A 24,290-nucleotide genomic window follows, 5' to 3' on the forward strand; every position below is an offset into this window, starting at 1 on the left:
GAGGTCAGACCGGTGCACCTGCGGCGTTTTTGGATCTGATACAAGTGTTTTGTCACTCCTTTCTCTCCTCTAGTCCTCACCCAACCTTAAAGGCCATGAGGTGAACTGAGGAAAAAGTGGATGGAAACTGATTTTCGCTCGCAAACCTGGGCACTACTTTTTCATTGTGTTTTTGCATAGACAAACACCCCTATGGACTTAGTGTTCAAAGCTCTCCACATAAATGTGAATTAAAAAATATATAATCTTACGCTGCTGGTTTTGCTTGTAACTTTATTTCTATTAATTTTAGCAACACAAAATATCTCTCAAGCTGACATTTATACATTTACCTAAAAATCTGAGACAACCATTGGTGCATTATACTCAAGTGTGTATTTAGATCATGAAATATGCCAAATTTGTAGAAAATATGGTTCAACTTCAGTTGATTGGCATCCAGCAAAGTGAAACATACACACGATTTTGCAAAACACTGATGTTTTATACATCAAAATGTAAAGTAGTCGCTGTGTAATCTGGAAGAAAAGAACATGCACACTTTCGCACAAGATGGCCGAGATTTATCAAAATGCTACCCCACCCACCGGAGCACATGGCGCATCTCTTACTCATCACAGTCATCCCTATCACTATCATCAGAGTGAACATGCCATACAGCTCTTTCCTCTGTTTCCTTGGAAACATTCGCACAATTTTAGCACCGACGTAAATCAGTGCCAGACAGTCCAGTCCTGCAGACATGCAGGAACATCTTCCTTGTCTCACGACTGCCTCGCTTGCAACTGCAGTGGACTACCTGCAACACACTTTCAGGGGCTGGGTTTCTGGTCATCCAGGTCACCGTTAGCTCCCTATCCTCCAGGTGCCATCCCTTTCCAGCAGGTGACGGAGCACACATTATACCTTTCAGAGACTCTCTCATTATTGCTGCTTGGTAGTTTGCCCCTTTCGCAGCGCCACTTGTCGGGTTGACGGATAATTCTAGCGAAGCTGACGATGACACCGCGCAGAGCGCTTTGTACACTGCGTCATTCACATTTTGCGGCCGATGACTGGCCATACAGGTGGCGCCCACATTTGCAAAGTAGTTCAACGGTAGATTGGTCCCGGTTCAAACTGCCACCCAGATTGGTAAATGCAGTCAGGTATTCCCCTTTCTCGCAACCAACAGAAAATGTCTTCCTTTTTCCCTTGCCATAAAAGGGCGCTTGTAGAGTCACGACCCGAGAAGATTGTGGATCCCAATAAGCGCCGAACACACACTGGTGCCGAGAGCCGGTGACACCTTAGCTCAGTCAGGGATCCTCGTTCCGTTGCGAACTCCCGTGGTTAAAAAGAAAATAAAAATACAATCTACCTGGTGTATCTGTCTGCAGACTTACAGCGATAAGGGCATCATGGGTTTGAGGGCTCTCGATGGCTACAGTTTGATATTCCTGTGCGGCGTGTTGGGCATGTAAATACACCCCGGTGTCACATTCCTCACGATCACACGTCAGATCTTCAACAGCGCCGAGAGTTTGTAAACCCCTCTGTCACGGTCACGCAGCGATGGTTCTCCATGTGCTATGTGTACGAGCTTAAGTCCCTGCCCACACCGGTAAGATCAGCATCTTGCCACGCAAGGTGGAGGAATTCCGCCTGTGCCCCCATGTTTGTTCCACCCGATAGAAACTTTTTTTTTTTCCATTGCGTTGCTGTCTTCTCATCCCGTCCCTGAATTTGCACCAGTTGTCTATCCGCGTACATTTTTGCTTCAGAGCAAACTTGGCTATGTACTCCGGTATGGTTTCGGCAAGCGCTCCGAAGGTACTGGGTCCGGACCGAAATGGCTTGAATGACCGCCACGCCATCCAAGAGGAGAGCTCCATCTGCCGGGAACTCTGTCAACGGAGCGGCCTCCGCCCTTCGTCTCCAATGAATCCCTAAGAGCGGATTTGTTTGTTTTAGCAAGTGAACCATCAGCACCGGCTGAAGGATATGAAACGGTTCCCGAGGAGGACAGAATTTCCCTCGGGTCTTTCCTTCTACTTCTACGACCTATGATGAATAGTCTGGAAAATATCTCCGCGTCGGCACGCAGAATCACTTCCTGGTCTGCTGCAGATTTCTTCTTGTTCTCTTTTCTTGTTTTTTTTTTTTCCCCAAAGCTGCCGAAGAAACTCATGGTATTTGGATGACCTGTAGTAAAAGCGTCAAGATGTTTTTTTTTATTTTTTTTTTAACAAGATTAAAAGAAAGATCCTTTTTACTAGAACGGGGTCATTGTCAGCACCTCTTGGTTTACAATTATTCTATGCTGGAGGATCTTCTCACAGATCTTGTCGCTGGCGTTGAAAGTCGGCTCATTTATGAAATGAAAACATATAAAAAATGGAATAGATATATTAGTTTGTGCCATAACTATTTCACAATGCCTTCTCTTTTAAAAAAAAAAGAATACTTTAAATAGTTGCAAATTTTATCAAACAGCAATTGACCAAGCGATTTGAGACGTTTTTCTTTATTTAGTCTTCAGAAAGAAAATACATCTGATTGCAAGTGGTTGATGAACCCCCTGCCTTGCAATCAATTATTTATGGTTTATTCTACCTTCACGCACCAATACACATTTTATCATATTTAGTTGCTGTGCCAAGAGTTGTGCAGTTAAGATTGTGCCTACAGACAGAGAATATACACAGACTATGTAGATGGCCAATGCTTTACTTTTGAGATGTGCAATAACGTGAGGGAATTGGACAATATAATAACTCACTGTTCTTCTTCTTAGGTAACAGTAGAATTATTCAAGAACCTGGTGTACTGTCTGTAACAGGACTTGTCTTTGTTTCGAATATGCACGAGAATGCTCGTGTCTCCCTTCATCTCAGCAGCTTGCAGCCACTTGTCTTTAAATTTAAAAAAGAATGATTCAGTTAGCCATGGTGCCGAGCATATGATGTTTTTTAAGACTTGTGTGTCATAAAAAGTGTGTGTGTGTGTGTGTGTGTGTGTGTGTGTGTGTGTGTGTGTGTGTGTGTGTGTGTGTGTGTGTGTGTGTGTGTGTGTGTGTGTGTGTGTCTCTCCAAAGGGCGGGGACCCCATTGTTTTTGTTGGGATTTTCATTCTTATTCTCCGAGCCCTTATCAGCGGTCAAGGTGCCTGGCACCCAGAAGACGTCGAATCCACGCACATGAGTGAATGGTCGTTGTATTCGGGGCAGTCCACACATGCTGGAGTCCAAGTTTGATCCACATTGGTATCATGTCACATGATCGCCGGCAGGAAGTGATAGTGTGTTTCACGGGAACTCTGTAATTCGGGAAATTCATGACTAACGCAACTAACCCCGACCCCATGCATTGCTGCCTGCAGCCGTATTGTTTTGTATTACCCGTGACGGACGGTCCTTCTGCCGTTTCCCTGCCACAGTAATGTACTTGTCCATTTTCTCACAAATTATTCACAGGGCAGGAAGCACAGGACCAGCACAAGCTGCTATTTCTATCTTGGTTATCACTTGTCGAGGTACTACTCGATGGCACACTCTACTCCGTGCGCGTCCTGAGCGTCGGAAAGGCTGTGTGACCCGTTTCTCGGCTGCATCCAAGTGCTTTTTGTCTGTGGAACCCAGCGTCTTCGGGAACATTGTCAAACTCAATTTCTTGTGTGTTTCCGCTGTTCCCCGATTCTCATGCTGCAATACAAGCACCGCCGCTTGACGCGGTTTCTGAATGTATCTCACCGTGTGCGCGTGACATCCGTTGCCTGCTTTCTTTGTGGACGTGAGATGCATATAAAGCGTTTATAATCCCTTTTAAGGGAGGTCCGGCCATAATTTCCTCTTCTTCGATACTCAGTGTTGATAAGAAGGGCGCGGACATCTTGGATTCTGGTTTAACGATTGGTTCCCCGAAGCCTCATCACTCATGATCAAAATGTGATTATGCGAGGAGAGAACGATTGCCAACTTTAAACCCTAATAATGAAAAAACTGCAAGGTGACACATGGAGAACTTTTTATTTTCCAGCTTACAACCAACAGTTCTTTTTAATGAAATAAAAATGATTTAGTTCCCCGTATATGGGAATGGGATTTAACGGAAAACGGCTTCACCTTATAAGCTGTTAGTATTATTCCGGGTACCCGTTATTCTGCTTTTGGCGAGAGGGTGCGTTCCACCACTCGCATAAAGAAATACTCAAGCGCGTTTGTGCCGTCTCTCCAAAGTTAAGCTTTAATCAAGATTCCGCAGCTTACAAATAATGGAGTTTGGTGCCGCCTACTGGGCTTTTGCAGGCATCGTCTGTACTTAAGATCTACCCCGACCAATTGGCATCGTGACATCACAGAGCTGTGACATCACAGAGCTGTGACGTCACAATTGGCATTACGACGTTGTCGGCGCTGTGACGTCCAAAATAGGCCAGCTGGTTGGGGGCGGCCTCATTGTGGCATCGCCTTGTACCCGCGTCGACCGCCTTGTATCCGCATCGTGTGGAGGAAGCAGAATCTGTGAGTGTATTTGTTTCGGCACACATTGTAAGAGTTGCGACAACCTATTGACAAGTTATTTGCAGAGGGATTGACGGTTAATCTGTAGTCTTTAGTGCCGTTACACACCCGCCCCTACCATTGAAAACACCTAAATAAAGTCAGCTCCCGCCTTGGGTAAGTTCTGGGAGAGTCTAGCTCACTGCCTAGCTCCATACGCCTACGCTGAGTGAGGGCAGAACAGCGTTCAACAGGAACTACAGACTATAACAATAATTGGCCCGATCATCCCAGTCGTATGCATTATTTTGATAAGCACATTTCAGAATGTTTGTAAATGTCATACGACCACTGAATGTCTTGTGTTAAACACTTTGATTCGACCAACCCGAGAAGAAAATAACAAAATAAAAGATATTTTTCTAAGATATTTTTTTTCTTTTTTTTTTTGTATTTTCTAAAAAGGTTTGCAAGACTTTTGAATGCATAAAAAAAAAGCATAAATATGTTGCTCAATTCACAAAAAAATAAGTCAATCCACAAATCTGTTTTATTATTTTCCTTCCAAACTCCTTCCATAGCTGGCTTGCCCTTGGCTACGCAGCAAAACCCTCAGGGAAATTTGGGGACGGACTGAACAGCGTCTGAGTGCCGAGTCATGAAGGATCACGATGGCGTTAGAATGTGGTTGTCAGTTGACTTATCTGGAGCTCAACCGGGACTTTCCAGCATTTATCAGAGGTTTAAATATTTAGTTGTCTCTGATCTAGATCACATTTCGCGCCGGCTGATTTGGCCACACGTCACTAACCTCCTAAATGATAGAAAAGAGGATGACAGCCGCCGGCCGGCTTTTGGTATGAGCGGCGGTTGATTCACTGTTCCTGTTCCGCGGCGATAAGATCGACATTTCAGAGACGTGTCTTTTCAGTTCTTGTTTTACTCACAATCGCCCCGCGCCGTTGTGTACGCAGAGGAAACTTCACGGTTCCCAAGGTAACGGAGTCCAACATGGGGTTCGGAGTTCTGGGGGTGTTTCTGGGGCTTCTCCTGGAGGTGTCGACCCACGGGCCTCGCACCGTTGCCCGCACCACCTGGAAGCACCAAGGTGAGTCTGTGAGAAACCGCCGCGTCTTCACTTCACACAAGTGTTTTGTGGAGGTGATGTCGTGATTCAGGATATGTATTATTTTTTAAATGCTTTGAATGAATACTTGTTTTCACTTATTTTATTAGAATTGTATTACAAGTATTACAAATATATTTAAATAAATACATACTTAAAAAATATCTTATTAAAATGTTATTACAAATATTGAGAATATTTTAAATAATTGTTATTTTAAATCATTTTATTTTTAAACATTTTATAACAAACTTTTGGGGTGGATCAAATGTCGTCTTTTATGGGTCTGTACGTGGACGGGTACGTGGACATAATTCTGAAGTTCAGCCGGTTGGTTATGGTCCAAAAGCTCATTTTGTGACACTCGTCCGTATAAAAATAGCTTTTCAATGCACGGGTGTACACATCACCCCAAAAAAAAGTTATTTTTTACATGAATATGTTGATGTATTGATACTTACCAATAAATCCAAATGGCACTGTACGATTACGGCAAGTACCTTAGTACTGCCCTGCTCTAAGTATCTTTTATGTTATTGAGGAAATCTTTTGTATATCCTTTTTTTTTTGTGTATTTGGCTGCTTACCACCACAGATTCCCTGTGTGTGAAAATGCACTGAGATAAATAAACCGATTTTAAATGATAACAAACCTGCTCTTTTCGCTGTTTGTCTCATCGTCGTCGATGAACCCTTCCACGCTTTTTTTTTTTTTTTTTTTTTTTTTTTTTTTTTGGCGCTCAAGACGTCGACCTGATGGAGTTTTCCGAGCCGGGGATCTACAACTACTCCACCCTGCTGCTGAGCGAGGAGAGGGACGCGCTCTACGTGGGCGCCAGAGAGGCCATCTTCCAGCTCAGCAAGAGGAACGTGAGCGTCAGAAACAACAAGGTAGCGCCGCCGGCCAGGCTAACCCGAAGCAGAGATTTAAGACGGCACCGCGTCGTATTCTTTTGTTTATCATTTCTATCTGGCGTCCCCCCCTCCCACCACCAGGTTGAATGGACGGTCGGAGAGAGTCCGATGAACATGTGCACGCTGAAAGGAAAGTCGAAGGAGGTGCGCGCATGGGGATCGGGTTTCGCCGTTTCCTATTTTTATTTTCTTGAACTCAAAAACACACGGCCTCCCTGTGGGCCCTACGTGAGTTTTCTAACCTGTCGTGTGTCTCCAGAGGGACTGTCTGAACTACGTCCGCGTGCTCCAGGTGCTGGACGACGAGCGTCTGTACGTCTGCGGTACAAACGCGTTCCAACCGCAGTGCGACTATTTGGTAGGTTCCCGGCCGAGCCTCCGAAGCGAAACGGAGATCCACACCGCCACCTCATCCTGTACGAAATGAGAAAAAAATGTTTCGGCCTAACGCGCGGCGTCTGTCCCGCCTTCCAGTCCCTTTCAGACTTCACGCTGGAGGGCCGAGCCGAGGACGGCCGGGGGAAGTGCTCCTTCGACCCGTCGCAAAGCCTAACCACCGTCATGGTCGGTAAGTCGACGGCAGTTTCCGCCAAAATCAGACAGAGCTCCTTTGTTCGATGTCCCTGCGGCTAAATGCTCAATAATCCCTGATAATCACAACATTTGGATGACATATAAACCATGCCTCCGTAATTCTAGGGGGGAGGGGGGTGGAAAAAAAACAAAAAAACCTCTCGGCTGTTTTTTTCCCCCTGAATTTATTTTATTTTTGCGTTTTTTTTTTTTTGTTTTAATCTAGATGGAGAGCTGTACTCAGGCACAGCTTACAACTTCTTAGGCAGTGAACCCATTATCTCCAGATATTCTCCATCTCAGTCTCTACTCAGGACCGAGTATTCCACGTCATGGCTTAACGGTGAGTTGTTTCAGGTTTTATTTTTAGATTCTTTTTTTTTTTTTTTTTGTGGGAACGCTGTCTCGCCAAAGCTCCGTGACAATCGCCATTGAACATGTTTAACCCTCTCTTTATATATTCAAAGAGACAAACCCCTCCTGGTACCTTTGGGGACATCAAAATGCAGCTATTTGAGTGTAGTCCGCAGGTATTGCTTTGGACAAAACAGCTGATTAGGTAGTGTGGGAGTTGAGCGAGCATGGCCTTGTAAATAAATGTGTAGAAATGGGTTAAAAATGTCCCCGGCGCTGAACAGGGGGCGGGCGGCCCACTCTGCCGCCCAGGCTCCGGCGGTGAGTGAGAGCTTTAGAATTGGTCGCGCAACACTGGAAATAACGAGAGAAAGGGAACTTGAGTTTTAAATGTGAATCTATACATTATTTCATGTTTTCCGTGGGGAGTCGACCATCCCATCATTATTCCTTTAATTTCGTCTCACCCCCGGTCCTGTCTCATCAGAGCCCAGTTTCGTCTACGCCGACGTGATCCGGGAAGGGACAAACCGGACGGACGGCGACGACGATAAGATCTACTACTTCTTCACCGAGGTGTCGGTGGAGTACGAGTTCTTCGGCAAGCTGCTCATTCCCAGGGTGGCGCGCGTCTGCAAGGTGAGCGCACGTCATGTGCCATCTGCCACACGCCCGCTGTGTGTGTGTGTGTGTGTGTGTGTGTGTGTGTGTGTGTGTGTGTGTGTGTGTGTGTGTGTGTGTGTGTGTGTGTGTGTGTGTGTGTGTGTGTGTGTGTGTGTGTGTGTGTCACTGTCTGCATGTCGTCGCCGTGTCTCTGTCTCTCATGAGAATTTCTCTTTTTCTCTCTACTCGCCGGGTTATTATTTTTTTGTTTTTGTTCCTTAAAAATAGTTAGAGGAAGTGTTCCTCTGCACTTCATACCGACGACTGACCTTCAACAGTAAATAAAATCCATATTTCTAATACAACATATAAAAACGTAACATCATATACAGATACAGTAAGCTTTAAATCAAACCTATATTGCTTTTGTTGGAGTTTCTCATGAAGAAGTGTAGATTTAGAAGTTTTTGTTATGATTGGTTATTGTATTATTGTATATTATATTATTGTTTCAAATATAATCAAGCACGTGTTTTTCCATAGTCCTGACATGCTTTACTACATGCCCTTTTTTATGAGATCCCAAAGCTTTATACAAATCCAGACACGTTCTCTTAACTCTGTTTTAATTAATCAAATTTTTTGTCTAAAATCAAATTTCAGGTTTTTCAAATATTCTCATTAGTTGGATTTTTTTTTTTTTTTGAAGATTTGAAACTACAAAGTAAAATAGTGGAATATTAATAAAATGAAGTCTCTGCCCAGGGCCCTGTGCTCTACATTATATTAAATTGAATTATCATGGCCTTTGATGCTCCCTGTGAGGACATTCTCCATGTCTGTGCATGGTTGTGAAATGTTTCAAACAGCTTCTAAACCAAGACTTTCTGGCAGCGCATGCAGTATACCATATATGTATAGAAAGGATTGATATTGTGATATGAGACTGTATATCACCTGGGATATTGGTTGGTAATATGGTGATACGTACTACTTGTCATCTCTAAAATATTACCAAATCAATATATAGGTATTCATTGAAAAATATTGTGATATTTTATTTTTTTATTTAAATAATTTGCCATTATAAATGGGTTATGGAAATTGGATGACATAGTTTTATGTTAAGTATTACGACTATTAAAAAAAAAAAAAAAAGCTATAATAAGCTACACACATACACGCTAGTCCTTTTATCTACTCATTTATCGTCTTTTATCTTTTTCTCCCTCTCCTGCCGTCCACCCATCGCTGGTTATTTTGTTCCTCAACCTCTTCCCCGCTCCTCCGCAGGGAGACCTTGGCGGGCAGCGCACCCTGCAGAAGAAGTGGACCTCCTTCCTCAAGGCCAAGCTGGTCTGCTCCATGCCCGAGCTCAACTTCGTCTTCAACGTGGTGCACGACGTGTTCATCCTGAAGGCGGCGGACTGGAGGGAGACGGTCATCTACGGCGTCTTCACGTCCCAGTGGTCGGTACTTGGGAGGACCCCGATGAGGCGATTGGGGGCACGAGATTAGGAAGTTTCCGTGCTGTTTTGGTCATACACTAATACCCCAACCAAGAAGGCTCTGATGTTCTTCTGTCTCTCTCTCTCTCACTCACCTCCAGGGCTAGTGTGGGCCTGTCAGCCGTCTGTGCTTACAATATGGTCACCGTGGACGAGGTCTTCTCCAAGGGCAAGTACATGCAGAAGACCACAGTGGAGCAGTCTCACACCAAGTGGGTTCGGTACAACGGAATCAACCCCTCTCCACGCCCCGGAGCAGTAAGGGACTTAAGCGCACACGTTTCTCTATATCTTCTTCGTTTGCCGTATTATGTAGCGATATAGTTACGTAGTATAATAACAAATTTGCACACTGCCCTCCCTCCCCCCGTCCACTAGTGCATCAACAACCTGAACCGCCAGCAGAACATCAGCAGCTCCCTCCAGCTGCCGGACAAAACGCTGCAGTTCGTCAAAGACCACTCCCTGCTGGAGGACCCCGTCCTGCCCATCGGCAACGCGCCCCGCCTCATCACCAAGGACGTCAATTACACTCAAATCGTGGTGGAGAGAGTCACCGCGCTGGATGGGAACATATATGACGTCATATTCACGGTGACGGGTGAGCGGAGTGTCTCAGGGTCCGATGTTTGTCCCCGATTCATTCATTTATTAATTTGTTTGTTTTTATTGTGATTTATTATTTTTATTTTTATTTTCTTTAAAGGTTAGGGGCATCCAAGTTTTCTCTGCATCTTGTGTAAGGCTTTGGTATATAATATCGGAACATTTCTACCTCTAGATAAGGGAGTTCTGCACAAGTCTGTTGTGTACGAAGGAGAAGTCCATATCGTGGAGGAGATTCAGCTGATAAAGAATTCAGAACCCATCCAGAACTTGATTCTGTCCTCGCAGGTTAGTGTTCCGACGGCAGAGAGACGGTACGCGACAGACCAGTACGTTGGTTTGGTGATTTAACATTGGTGTCTCCCCCGTTTGAACGGCACTCACAGAGCGTAACAGAAACAGGAAATTATTATTTTGGTGGGTTTGTGTGCACCAAGGCACGCTTGCACCCTGCCTCTGTTGTGTCTACATGATTTGTTGGGCTTATTAAAATCATTTTGTTCAGTTGCAGTAAACAAGATTAGTCTTACCGTATTAAAATCTTAACACATTCATCTCACCATAATCTTATACCACCTTTTTGGAAAAGAGAGAATTTCTAAGTGTTCTGCAGATCAAGTGCTCATGTTTGCATGTTCTACAATGAGACTGCATTGTCTTTTTCATATTGGCATTTTCATACAGTGTCATATTCAGGTTTGGGGTTAGCTAGTGATTCGAATTATATATCTTGAAAAAAAAATATATATATATTTATCGCATTAATATATCACAATTTTATGAAGCACCTCGGGAGTTAATGCAAGAACTTGTCAAATCTGTTATGTATTCATTCATTCATTTAATATATTTATTGTGCATTCCTTCCAGACACAGTCCTTGTATGCCGGCACGGACTCTGGTGTGGTTCAGTCGCCCACGGCGTTCTGCAGCAAGTATCTGTCCTGCGACCAGTGCATCCTGGCCAGGGACCCCTACTGCGCCTGGGACCCCAACTCCTCGGGCTGCATCAATATCCTGGACAGCCCGACCCGAGTGCACAGGTAATCCTCCACTTCCTGTGGCTGAGTTTCTTCTGACTTGATTGTCTCTGCAAAAAAAAATCAACGCAGAAGCACATTCAGAGGCAGGTTCCTCATTCATACTGTCTTCACTGACTTATTTTCCCCGGAAGTCTTGTTTTTTTCTGTCTGGGGAGGTTATTTTGCATCTTGGCACCTGGTTTTTCTCTACCGCTCATTAACATTATGCTTTTGTTTCTTTTCCAGGCGTCTAATTCAGAGCTTAAATGGTGACGCAGATAAGTGTCCTCAAGGTAATGTTCCAGACAGTCTCTCGACAACTTACTCAAGAAGTGCTATTATCACTGCAGACTCCACATTGGACCTAAAAAATATCTCCTTTTCTGTCCAACATTATGCACTTGTCAACCATATTCAGGCTCTACAGTGCCATAGGTTTAACATATTCTCCCCAGTGTATCTGCTCTATCTACCATTATCTATATCTTTATTATTTATTAAACGTTAATGTGGAATTAAATACAGTGGTCTTATTTGTTTCTGCTTTCTGCTCCCCAGAGCCAGGTCTGTCTCCTCAGGACTACCAGCGTGTGACCGTGAAACCAGGGAGCTCCGCCGAGCTGCCGTGCCTGGTGCGCTCCAACCTGGCGCACATCATGTGGAAATCCAACGGCTCGGCGCTCACCGAGGCCTCCCGCTTCCACCTCATCGGCGAGAGCAGCCTGCTCATTTACAGCGTGGCGCCGGAAGACCAGGGTCACTACGAGTGCTGGTCCCTGGAATGGGCGCCCGCCGCTGGGAAGAACTTCAGCCGCCTCGTGGCCGGCTACTTCCTGGCGCTAGAGCTTCCACGCCGGCCGTCGCATCGGGCGGGGCACGCCTCCACCACGCTCAGATCCGACCCGGGCAACCGGGACGTGGCTAGCACCCGAGTCTCTGAAGGTAATGGTAACACAGCCAGACCTGCACTAACTCCGGCCTCCGGCCTCCCCAGCTCCTCGGCTCCGGGCCACCTCACCTCCCCACCCCAAACTGACTCATCACTAACACCACCCCCGACCAGCACCGTCGGGTTCCAGCCAAAGCGCCTCCCCGCAAGTTCCAACGCACCCAGGCCAGAAACCAGGGACCCGGCGGCTGAATATCTGCAGCACAGCAACAGCACGGCCCTTCTCTTCCTCTTTCTCCTCTTCTTCATGCTCTCCCTGTCTGCGCTGATCTACAACTGCTACATGCAGTACCTGCCAGCGCCGTGCCTGAGGCTGCGAGCGGCGCTCATAGGCAGCCATAAGAGCTCCCTTCAGCCCGAGTACCGGGCCTGCGAGGCGGGCCTCATGGAGCCGCCCGTCACGGAGAGACTAGACCTCACCGGGCACCCGACACAGAACGGCACCCAAACCGCCCAAAACCAGCTCCGCGCGCTCCGCGACACCGGCTATGAGACGGAGCCGGAGTGCGGCAATGGTCGAATTCCATCGCTCAGCTTTGGTGACAGCCCATCCAAGGAGAAACCCTTTGACGTGGACTGTGCATCTCAGCCCATTCAATTTGCGGATGCGGACGAACCGTAGTGCCGGCTGTTTTTGGGTGGTTTTTTTTCTCCCGCTCATTTTGCTCAGCATAGAAAGTATTTATAGAGGGTCACACTCTTCTGCTTCTCTCCGCAGTATTGAAACTTACGTGGTAAAGAATATGTGAAAATATGCTTTGATGCACATTGGATGATGTCAAATTGCAGCAAGGTTTTAAGACTGCCAGGGATCGTAAACGTCTCTCGTCGGACAGAACCCGGAGCCTAAATGAAGCCTAAACTGTAAACATCTCAGCTGAAGCCCTCTCAGCATAGTCCAGCGAGAAAAGCTATTTGTTAATTCCAAATTGGAAACATTGTTTACCAAATTGGTAAGTTACCTTGATGTTTTCCAAATGGGACCCATGTAACTTTTTTTTGTACAGTGTGGATAGAAAATTATCTCTTCAAACTTTAGTACCTTTTGAAGCTATTTGGGCTTTGGCACACTGGGTCACCGCCTCTCTATCTAAGTAGTATGCTCTGGAGTTCCTCAGGGATGGTTTGCTTGGGCGTGGAGTCGTCTACGTCCTAATTTATTGTAAAACGTCGCCACCGCCAGCACACGATCTGCGAGCCGTGGACTCGCAGCGCGGCGGCGATAACGGAGGATTCGAACGACGGCAGCGTTTGAGACGTAAGAGACGGGGCTGCTGGATCAATAGCCTCCTACACAGCGGAAGTGCTCAACTAAAAAAGATGTTGGGCGTATTTTGGCCTGCGTAGCTCAAACGCTCGACACGTCGTTTAAAAAATAAAGAATAAAACGTTTTCGAAGTGATCAGACATTTGTGGAGAGCGACGCTGCGTGTCTTTTTGTTTTGTCCTGTGAAGCCTGCATCAATGACGATAAAAAGAGTCATCGTGCCGCGCCATCTTAACCTCTACTAGTCATCTTCTCTCACGTGCACACATGTACATAGGACCTGTCCTCAAATGTGAGCCCTGGAAACGATATGAAGTTGTTGGTTGGTTGTTTGTTTTTGTTTTTTTTTAACTCTTGTTCGGGTTCAAGTCTCTCGCACCTGTTGTTTAAGAGTCTGTTGATGCAATATCATTTTTTTTATTAAAAGCGTCAATGTTCCTTGTTTCAGTTCGTTCCGATTCATTGCATCAAATGAAGCTTCCCTTAGACCCCTCCCCTATTAGTCACCTGTATGTCTGTCTGCATGTCAACCCTTCTTCCAGCTGTCTTCCTCAACACACTCTTCCATCACTTCCTCCCTTCTGACCTCACAGCCTCATCTTCCCTGTCCTCTGGAAGTAGCGCTCCCTCTGTCCTCTCTTCCTCCTCCTCCTCCTCCTCTTCCACCTCCTCCTCCGCCAAGCCCCGCGGTGTGGCGGGCCGGGAGGCAGAGGTGAGACTGCTGCCCCCCCTGCTCAAGGACCAGGCCTCGGGGGTGCACGCCCGGGAGGCCTTCCTGCTCTTCTGCCTGGCCTTGGGTGAGTGGTGCCTGCCACACTGACTCAAGCTCTCCGCCTCCACTACCCTCAGGAACTCATCGGCTGTTTGTTTTTTTTTCTTGTTTTTTTCCCATTTCTTCGCGCACAACGCTTTCCTGTGTGTCGCATGCGCCCGTTTCCTCAATGCCCCCCCCCCCTCTCTGCCGACTGACCTGCGTACCGTAGCCGTGTGCGTTGTTTTTCCCTGAGAACGAGCTTTCGATTTGACGTGTCTAACCCGAGGAGACCGCTGGTGTCTTTTCAAGAGCATTCACTTCAATTTCAAAGTGCGATTCTTAAAAAAATGGCGGGCGTGTACATTTCAAGATTTCGCCTTCCAATTGAGCTGTTACTCTCACTGGTCTGACTCTTCATTTTTATGTTATTTGGTTGCTGACCTTAAAGTCCTCCCCCTGCGGGTCTCCCCTTAAAGCATGTGGTGTTTAGAAGCGGCTTCTTCTGTTATGGAGTTGTGTAGAGGACTTATAGCTCATTAGAACAAAACTAATTGTTGTCTTGGGCCTCACTGTATTATATTTGGTCACCTTTTGTTGTCTGTAAACAAGTGTAAATATCTTTGTGTATATGTACATATATATTGTGTATATATATGAAGAAAAAAAAAAAAAACTTTGAAAGATGTAAATATATTCCCAGAAGGTTGGGGTCTTGCTGTAGGGAGGTTAAATAAATCTTAATTTCAAACATTTTTACACTGACTTGTTCATTCGGTTTTATCTTTTTCATTCGTTCCGTGTGTATATATATATATATATAATATATTTTTTTAAATCCACCCTTAAGTGAGCACGACAGAAGCGGTAACGTTAGTAAAGGTAAGTTAACCTGGATAGTCTCTCAACAGCTTATTATGACACTACGTTGTCAATCCACGGCAAATATTTGAAATCGGATCCATTTTGCGTGGGAATTTGGGGGGGGGGGGGCGTTTCTTTTTTTTCAGCCTTTGATTCTTAACCCGTGGAGAGGATTTCCATCCGCACTATGACCGTGATGCATGATCCACTCTGGTTGGCTCTCACTAACAGATAAACAAAAATCGAGTGAATACCTCCGAGACCCTCCCAAGGCAAGTATGTCAGCTCCGCGCGGGTGGGATGTGGGTCGTCAGGGGTTTTGTTTTTTTTTCGGGTTGGTGACTGGCTGGGAAGTGGTCATCCGGTCCAACTCTTGTCTCTCAGGTCCTAGTGACGTCCACATTCACTGGCTCAGAAATGGACATAGTATGGACACCCCCATCATGGAGCATCGACGGCCGCTGGGCCAGGGGGAGGTACTGGTGAGCAGCTGGTTGAGGGAGGGCCCGCTCATCAAGGACGCCCGCTACCACTGCGTCGCCGAGGCCGGCGCCAGAACCGACACGTCCGAAATCGACCTCCGCCTTCCCATCGGAGGTAGGGGAGCCTTCCGAGCGGGAGCGGGCCGATCCGAAACGGCCGTCGGCGTCGTTCGTGGTTATTGTCCGTCTCACGTCCCCCCCCCCCCCCCCCCCATTCCCCGACAGACGAGGAGAGCGTTCCTGCCAGGGATTTGAACCAGTGGAGGGGTGCACTCACGGAGCATGAACAGCTGCTAAAACGATGGGAAAATGCATGGGTAGGTACAGTATATGGTGTGACTGGAAAATAACACTTCTTCAGCTTTCAAAGTTGTGCTAAGCTTAGTGTGAGTGTGTGTGTGTGTGTGTGTGTGTGTGTGTGTGTGTGTGTGTGTGCGCGCGCGCGCGCGCTTTTGCAGTCTGTGTGAACTCTGCCCCAGTTTACAGAGTTGACTGCAGGGGTGTATTTATTAGAATAAAGGAGAGATCACTGAACGAAGCCCAACTGGTTCATTTCTACAGTATAAAATGACAAAGTTACGAACACATTTAAAGAAGCTACCACCTTAAAATAACATTTTTGCCTTACTTTATTGATCCCCTTCGCTCTTCCTAATTCGTAAACTCATAAAGAACGAATAGTGTTGTTGTTTTTCTCTCCATTCATTTCTAAGAAAGTAATGACATTTAGTCTAAATAATAAATCACCAGCATGGTCAGCCCCGGGGGAGCTGCAGAAATGCTCTGCAAGAAGGAGCAGGAAACCAGCCACGACACTGGACCCCCCCCCCCCCCCCCCCCCGGCTCGTCCTCAGCAATTAAACCGACGGAATACGTTACATTTGTAATATTTGCAAACATTTTCGGGACTCTTCTCCCCCCCCCCCCCCTCCGCAGGAGCACTGCGACGGCCACGGGGCGCTCTGAGGAGGCCGCGCCGCGTCCCGGCTGCACTTGGCGCTCGTCTTCATCCCAGGAGGAACCGGGGAGGGGCCTCGCAAAAAAATTAAAAACAATAAAACAACAAAAAAAAGAAAAACCAACGCGACGTCCACCTCCCGGTGTGTCATTTTGTTTTGACGGAGCTCCGACCGGGCCCCCGTGAGCGAAGACCGGAGGGGCTTGAGTTGGGGGAGGACGCCGCCAGAGACGCACGTCTCCGTCCCCGCTCACCGGGACGCGCGTCCGGAACAGTCCCCGGTAATGCAGTCGAAACAAACCTGTGTGCGCGGAGTCGAAGGGAGCCCGCGCCTCAGCTGGTTCTGCGTAGTTCTATCCCGCACTCATTGCACTCGCACCACTTTTTGTCGTTTTGTTTTTTTTTGTTGTTGTTTGTTTTCTCCCTGACGACCGTGCACGTTTTCGTTTGTCGCCTTCGCGTTTTTCCCCCAGCTCCGCGAAACAGCCGAGCGATTGTTTTTTGGGTTTTTTTTTTTTTTGTTTTTTTTTGTGGTGTTTGGCATTTTTTTTGCGACGATCGCCACGTGACGCGTGCGGCCGTCCTTCGCCCTTTGGAAGGATCCAGACGTAATAAAGGCCTTTTCTTTTCTTTTTCTTTTCCCCCAAAGTCGTCCACACTGGTCTCTGTCAGCGTCTGACCTTCTTCTGCACATGCGAGGGTATCATGTGTCCGCCCCCCCCCCCCCCCCCGGGTTATCGCCCTCCCAGCCATTTGATATTTCGCGTGAAGAATGGAGACCTTCACCTCCGGTGCGATCGCTCCGTGTCGCGTCACAAGACGGGAGCCGCGGCCGACGTGGCGCTACGCGTCCCAGCGGAACAAATGCATGCCGGAATCCGTCGTGAATCGAAATCATTTATTTCTGTTCTGCGAAGCGAGGCGGACAAGAGGCTGCGCTGTTCGTCGCGCCCCGCGGCGGTCCGCGGCGCGGCGCCGTCGTCTCCGGTGCGACCCGCTCCGCGTCGCACTCGCACGCACTCGGGCGTCGGGCGGAGGAGCCGGCGCTCAACAGGTGTACGCGGGGTGAGCGACGAGGGATCCGCTCCCCTGCAGCGGTCTTCGGAACAGGAGGATGTGGGGCTCTGAGAGAGAGCAGATCAAAATCAAATCAAATCAAATCAAAATACAAATAAAAGAGACGAGCGCGCAAAGCAGAATAACTGGTTGTTATTTGTGAAAATGGCGGCATGTCGTTTTCAGCGTCACTTTATTCCGCCGGGCACGTTTACATTCACTAGGAATTTGTTCTGGTTAGGTTTGGTGCGTCACACTGCAGACAATAATAATAATAATAATAATAATAATAATAAATACATTTAAAAAAGCTTAAAAGTCTGAAAAATTAAGAATAAAATAATAATGAAAGAGAATAAAAAGTGATTAAGAATGGTCAGATACACTGTATTTACAAATCGTCCAAAAAGACGAAACATACGCAGCTACATAGAATATACAGAATATACAACATGCGATGCCATGCACAGAACAGAATATTGTCAGGGGTTGTAGGGTATGAAATGCATTCTGTCGCTGAATAAATGAATAAAATGCTCTTGTACACACAGTATACAGCATACGTTATTGTATCGTGTCGGGATGCGCTGAATAATCGCGGTAAAGCTCATTAAGTTTTTTTAAATTTCATTTGAGATGAGGATGTAATACCCGGGGCGTGGATCATGTAGTGGATCCATCCACGGGACTGCTGCACCCCCAGCCGCCTCCACTCCACCTCAGACATCAGGTGGAATTTGGGAATAAACCTGGCCATCTCCCGTGGCAGGACAACATGCCTGCCAGCGAGGAAAACGTTATCCAGGCGGAAACCCCAGACGAAGCCCACAGGGACCATGTCAAAAGATGAAGAAATGTGACACCTGACATCACATTATCAGAATCACTTTATTCCACCAAATTCCTACTGTATATAAATGAACATATAATAGGAATGTGTTCTGGTGATGTCTGGTCTGGTGCGTTACACGGCGGACCATTAGCATTAAAAAAAAAAGGGTTAAATACAATAGAAAATAAAAAATAAAAACTGTCAAATATATACAGATAGCCAAAACAAAATACTAAACAGAAGTACTTACATTTATAAAAATGACAAAAGTAAATGCAGCATAAAAGTAAATATTTTCAAACCGGTAGCAACAAGGTGGAATTTTTGCTTATTTTATCCAAGGTAGTATTTATTAATTTTTTTTAATCTATTTGACAGCTATAATACCATCACATACTGCATGACATTCTCAAAATAATTCTCAAAGCAATTTATGTTTTACCAGAAGTGGCCACTAGATATCATCATTCGTCCGTTTTGAACAGCTATACACCCCTCCAGTTTGCACTGACAGCCAGTTTGTGACATATTTTTTACATAATCATAATAATAATAATAATAATAATAATAATAATTCGAAGTTATTCGGCAATTAGGGCTTTTTGAAGGGAACGGCGAGGCTGAAAAGATACGAGTAATTTAATAAGACTTAAAACTAATAAAGGGTTTGTTTAAGCACGCCGTTTGTTTAGAGCTTCATGAGGGATATAAATATTTTAATTATACTGTTGTTATTATATAAAAAAAAACAAAAAAAAAACGGACGAACTACAAATGTGCAGTATTTGTATTTAAATGCGGACGTGTCAACGCAGGTCTTATTACCTGTATTCATACTCATCGTCGCTGTATTTTTCCGAATAGTAGAAGTGCCTTTGAGCCATTGTCTTTTCATGCCGTTTTGGGCTATTTACAAATAAACAGCGTTTTAGGGACAAATAAAGCCCCGCTGCGGACAAGCCCGCCGCCCGTTGGAGGAAGACAGCGCAACACCCGCGCCTCGTCTTGCCGCGCGCGTCTCTAACTGTATTACGGTAAACCAATGGCAGGAAAACCGTCACATATTCATAAATATATATATCTATATATATATATATATATATTTATATATATATATATATAGACAGACAGACAGACAGACAGACAGACAGATAGATAGATAGATAGATAGATAGATAGATAGATAGATAGACATATAGATGGAGAGCGAGAGAGAGAAACGTGAATATATTTCTCTTATCCACAAATAAACAATGTATTACTTTCTGTTGTGTGTGCCAGTCCACGAAAAAATGCCGCGTCACACACTGTTGCATGCGATGACATGTATTTCCTTGCGTTTCACAACTTATGACAACTGTCACGCCGCCGAGGCGCGCGTCGCGACGGTCGGTCCTCGGGCGCGTTGGCTTTCTGTGGCGTTGTGACGCACGTGTCACGTCGCGGCGGATCCTGGCGTGAAGGGCGGCGATGAGGAGCAGAGCTTATTAAAACGTACAAACTTAACGATAAACATAAATACAAATCGACAAAAAAAAAAAAAAATGCGATGAAATTAAAGTTCAAGTTTTTTGTGAACAATATGCACAATACATGAACAAAAAAATAAAATATATATATATACATATTCACACGCATAAATATAAAAGTACGTTTCCACAGACTTACGTATGTCAGTATGTCACCTCAGTTAGGATAGCACTCCACTCCTACAATAATGATGCGGAATTTCGAAGTTAAAACCCATCAAATTATGAAGGGCTTTAACATTAGGGAATATATGAGGGGACCACGATGAATGGAAATTAAGCCAATTTCACAATTGGGTTTATTGACTAATCCACCTGGTACAGTGAATAAATCGTAAAGCATTCTGATGGTTTCTTGACGGCTGCAGTAGCTTCCATACTGCTGATGGGCTTTGGCCCCTTCCGATTTAAAAAAATAAAAAGCAAATTTATTTTCCTTTGTGCGCGTATCTCCCGCTGTTTCGCCTTAATTTCACAAACGCAAACACATCCGCTATCATTGCGCTTTGGTTATTTCATGTGCCCACGTGCAGCGTCTGAGTCATGCAACAACAGCAATGCCAGCCTCGTCCCTTTACGATACAGGATCTGAAGGACATTTTTTCCCAACGGGTACTTCATTATGACTTCTTTGTGGACACAAATTAAAAAGAAAATAGTGCAGAAGTTTAAGTTTATTTATATATCCTCTAATCACAAGTACACAGTACTTAAACACAGTACCTAGCATCAGAAGATGTTTCATTACAACAGTCGTCACAGTACGGCACCGTGACTAACAGGGTGGCAGATTGTGGTGAGTGAGCGCCCTGAGCTGCGTCCCGAGTCCCGGGACTGAGGCTCCGGCGTTCGTCAGGGGGAACAGGCAAAGACTCTCGGAGGGGAAGGTGCTGTAGCACGTTTCAGTAGGGGAGGACACCAGAGAGCCGGCGGGAGCTGTAGAGTTGCCGGCACTGGCGCCGGAACAGTTATTGTGCTGCTGCTGCTGCTCGGGTGGGCTGCCCTCTAGAGGTGGGCGCAAGGTGCTGCAAGACAGTCCGACTTTAGAAACACACATTTCTCATTGTGTCTGTAGAGACGAGCGACGGCCCGCGGCGCGGAAACGGGAATTCAACGCCGTGTTGTACGCGTCTCTGACAACCCACCTTTGCCCCTCCTCGGTACATCCGCGCTTCGGCCTCTTGGTTCCCGGCGCCGGGCTGGTCTCGATGGCGCCGCCACCGCCGGCCCCCGCTTCGGCGTCCGCCTCGCCCCGCTTCCTTTTGCCGTCGTCCCTGGAGGGCTGCGGGTCGACCCGGTCGAGGGGTTGTCTCTGAGCGCCGGGGCGACCCTGGGGAGCCTGAAAGTGACCCGGGTGTTTCTGCTGGGCCGAGCCGCCGGCACTGCCGGAGGCCTGCAGCGTGGCCCTCCAGGGATCGGCGCTCCCGCTTGGTCCACAACAAAGTGCCATCATCTGATGGCAGGCCTTGACGCTGGAAGATAATTGAATCGGTTAAATACACATTATCCATTGGCCGCCCCCTGTGCTCACCACCAGACACCGTACAACTTTGACCGGAACATACTGAGTGCTGTGGGGGAAGCCGCCCGCAAAGTGGCTCATGCTGATGAACGGGTGCTGCAGAACCTGCTTGGGTTTTACACGTCGGCTGGCGTCCAGCTGCAGCATCCTCTTCAGCAGGTCCACAAACTCCCTCCTGTCACAGACCTCGGCCACTTTATCCTCCTCCGTCAGATCGCCCGGCACCACGAGCTGGAAAGTTTAAAAAAAAAAAAAAAAAAACGAAGAACGCCGGTCCGGGATGAGTCCGACTACCTCCGCGGATCGCAGCGCCAGAGATAGCGTGGACGGGAACGCCGCCGGAGACGACTTCGGGCGAGCTCCCAGACAGGCGGCTTACCTGCTGGAGGTCGTCCAGAGAGGTGAGCTTGTGCCTCCTGGTCTCTTTCGACGTGACGCCCGTCTGCGCCCTGAACTGGAAGGGAGTCTGGAGGGGGAGACATTGTTCCTCCTTTTTAGTTCTCCCGCCCCTGGCGTCAAGACACACCTGAGAGACGGACGCAAACGCCGACCTTGAGCTTCCACTGGTCTTTCGCGCCGCCGCTTTCCCTGTTGAAGAAGAATCTAGTCCGGGCTCCGCAGCTGAGCACCTGGTCCGGCAGCTGACCCTGGGTCTCCACTATGTACATCAGCTGGAGATACAAAGGCTGGATTTGAAGCGTCGCTGATAAGTTAAACCCTCTTTACCACAGTGGCGGACAACTCCCCTCTAACTAGTGCCGCTGCTGGTATCACTCTGTCCTCTATCACAACGTCAAGCGGGAACGCTATGTGTGGAGCTGTGCAGGCGGACTACCGCTGCCCGCGCAATGCAAACCATGTCGTATTCGCTGCATCCGGGGTACAGGTGACAGGCGAGGAACAGGGCCGCCGCCACGCAGCCCAGGGACCACACGTCGATGGCCTCCGAGAACGGGAGGCCCAGTATGATCTCCGGAGATCTGCGAGGGGGGGGGGATCAAGGAGAAACGGCCCCGTCACGCGGCGAAAACGGTGGGAATGTGAGAGCGACGCAGGGTCGGCTATTCACCTGTACCAGCGGCTCTGGGTGTAGGGGTGCCCCGTGGCTTTAGTCACTTTGAAGGCCACGCCCAGGTCGATGAGCTTGACCCGCAGCGGCTGCCTCAGGTGGTCGACCATCATGATGTTCTCCGGCTTCACGTCGGCGTGCACGATCCCCTTGTGCTTCAGGTGTTTGAGAGCCGTCGCCAGCTGCAAAAAAAAAAAAAAGGGGGGGGGGAAGCGCGGAGGGAAATCCGCCGGAAAATCCCGTCTCCGCTCAGCGTCTAAGTGACGGTGGAACGCACGCGCACGGACGATGAGGCGATTACCCACCTGATGCAAAATGGGTCGGATTTCTTTCAGAGGCAGCTGGCGGCCGGCTCGTTGCCGCATGAACTGGATGAGGCTGATGTCGAGCAGCTCGAACTCCATGCACACGCTTCCCCGGTCGGTGAAACTCCCGAAGAATCTCACGAGGTTGCATTTGTCCGAGTCCAGGGCTCTCAGGCTGTTGAGAATGGACACCTGGGAAGGGAATGAGACGATACAGAACATTTGGAACTTTTTTTTTAAACTTTGCAAATGGTAACAACAAGTTACCAAACTTAAGTAAAAAAAAATTAAAATTAAAAGTATATGTATGAATATTGCTCTTTTTTTTGTTTATATTTTGTATACTTAAAATAAAATATGTGAATATGAGAGGTATTCACACATTTATACAGGCATGTTTTTGTACGAGCCTGCTTAGTACCTCCTCCTTGGCCTGACAGATTATCTTTGCCGATTTGTTTCTGGTGATTTTGACCGCCACCGTCTTGTTGGTGTCCGTCCTGATGCACTTTGCCACCTTCCCGAAAGTGCCCTCCCCCAGGACTTCCTGCACCAAGTAGGAGCAGGATTTGGAGGACAGCAGGCTGCCGTGCACCACGTGGAAGTCCTTCTCCGCGGGGGGGAAGGAGGCTTTCTGCTGGGAGATCATAGCTGAGGGGAAGAGGAGGAGGAGGAGGAGGAGGAGGAGGAGGCCGGTCACACCCTGTCCCAGGGAGCATGGCACAGGCAGCAGCGCGTGTCAAGCCTTTTAACCGTTTAATCCATTGGACCAATTCGCCACTTTTTAAAAGTGACTCATAATTATAATTTAGTTACTAGTTGTCATTCCAACAGTTACTAGTCACTATTATAGTTGTACTCTTCAAAATGTATGAGGTACTAGTACTTATTTATTAGATACTAGTAACTGTTCCGGTTGTTACTAGTAACTATTTTAGTTGTACTAGTCAAAATAAATTAGGTACTAGTACTTATTTATTAGCTACTAGTAACTGTTCCAGTTATCTATTTTAATTGTACTAGTCAAAATGTATTAGGTACTAGTACTTATTTATTAGATACTAGTAACTGTTCCAGTTGTCACTAGTAACTATTGCAATGGTACTAGTAAAAATTTGGGCAATGTTGTCATTGAATCCTATAAGCTTCAATGATAGTTATAGATATCAATATCTACTCCGATTGTTACTTGTAACCATTGCAATGTTACTAGTTTCTAAAAATGTAATACTAGTACTTATTCACTAGTGACTACTGCCCTTTCTTGTTATGTTACGAGTAACGTTTTTATTTTCACTAGTTACATTTTATATTTAACTACTCATTCCTCATCACGGTAAAAAAAAATCCTTACTGGCAAAACTAAAAACGTTTCTTGTAAACGGCAAGAAAAGGCACGGGTCACTTATCAATATGTACTGGTGCTCAATTAATAGCGACTAGTAAAATTGTAATAGATCAAATCTGAATAGATACTAGTCAGAGGCAAATATTTGATACGTGAAACACAGCCACATAG

At 46.6% G+C, this 24,290-nt stretch overlaps 2 protein-coding genes across 5 annotated transcripts in view; one reads left to right on the plus strand and one right to left on the minus strand.

Moving 5' to 3' along the window:
* The window catches only part of sema4d (sema domain, immunoglobulin domain (Ig), transmembrane domain (TM) and short cytoplasmic domain, (semaphorin) 4D), a 48,966-nt gene extending 30,913 nt beyond the window's left edge, over positions 1 to 18,053 (plus strand). For 3 of the 4 annotated variants that reach the window (XM_080018524.1, XM_080018525.1, XM_080018523.1), the window contains exons 4-21: positions 5,455 to 5,588; positions 6,352 to 6,497; positions 6,603 to 6,665; positions 6,781 to 6,879; positions 6,996 to 7,089; positions 7,321 to 7,437; positions 7,936 to 8,087; positions 9,345 to 9,520; positions 9,661 to 9,817; positions 9,938 to 10,160; positions 10,341 to 10,453; positions 11,036 to 11,208; positions 11,434 to 11,480; positions 11,746 to 12,129; positions 13,997 to 14,200; positions 15,403 to 15,615; positions 15,726 to 15,817; positions 16,437 to 18,053. In XM_080018524.1, coding sequence (XP_079874650.1) covers positions 5,492 to 5,588; positions 6,352 to 6,497; positions 6,603 to 6,665; positions 6,781 to 6,879; positions 6,996 to 7,089; positions 7,321 to 7,437; positions 7,936 to 8,087; positions 9,345 to 9,520; positions 9,661 to 9,817; positions 9,938 to 10,160; positions 10,341 to 10,453; positions 11,036 to 11,208; positions 11,434 to 11,480; positions 11,746 to 12,129; positions 13,997 to 14,200; positions 15,403 to 15,615; positions 15,726 to 15,817; positions 16,437 to 16,466 — 2,580 coding nt within the window. In that variant the 5' untranslated portion in view covers positions 5,455 to 5,491 and the 3' untranslated portion in view covers positions 16,467 to 18,053. Of the gene's footprint in view, positions 1 to 5,454; positions 5,589 to 6,351; positions 6,498 to 6,602; positions 6,666 to 6,780; positions 6,880 to 6,995; positions 7,090 to 7,320; positions 7,438 to 7,935; positions 8,088 to 9,344; positions 9,521 to 9,660; positions 9,818 to 9,937; positions 10,161 to 10,340; positions 10,454 to 11,035; positions 11,209 to 11,433; positions 11,481 to 11,745; positions 12,774 to 13,996; positions 14,201 to 15,402; positions 15,616 to 15,725; positions 15,818 to 16,436 lie in introns of those variants that run through there. The other variant, XM_080018526.1, reaches the window with a different exon arrangement.
* LOC307243641 (cyclin-dependent kinases regulatory subunit) lies at positions 17,506 to 19,246 on the minus strand (the record flags this gene model as incomplete). Its single annotated transcript, XM_080018527.1, has 3 exons — positions 19,172 to 19,246; positions 18,166 to 18,293; positions 17,506 to 17,582 (listed from the first exon to the last, which is right to left on the minus strand). Exons 1-3 carry the CDS (start codon positions 19,228 to 19,230, stop codon positions 17,506 to 17,508), a joined length of 264 nt encoding a protein of 87 aa, XP_079874653.1. The 5' UTR covers positions 19,231 to 19,246.
* Positions 19,247 to 24,290: the final 5,044 nt, after the last annotated feature.

Source organism: Zeus faber, assembly GCF_960531495.2.
Source record: "Zeus faber genome assembly, chromosome: 17".
Lineage (NCBI taxonomy): Eukaryota > Metazoa > Chordata > Actinopteri > Zeiformes > Zeidae > Zeus > Zeus faber.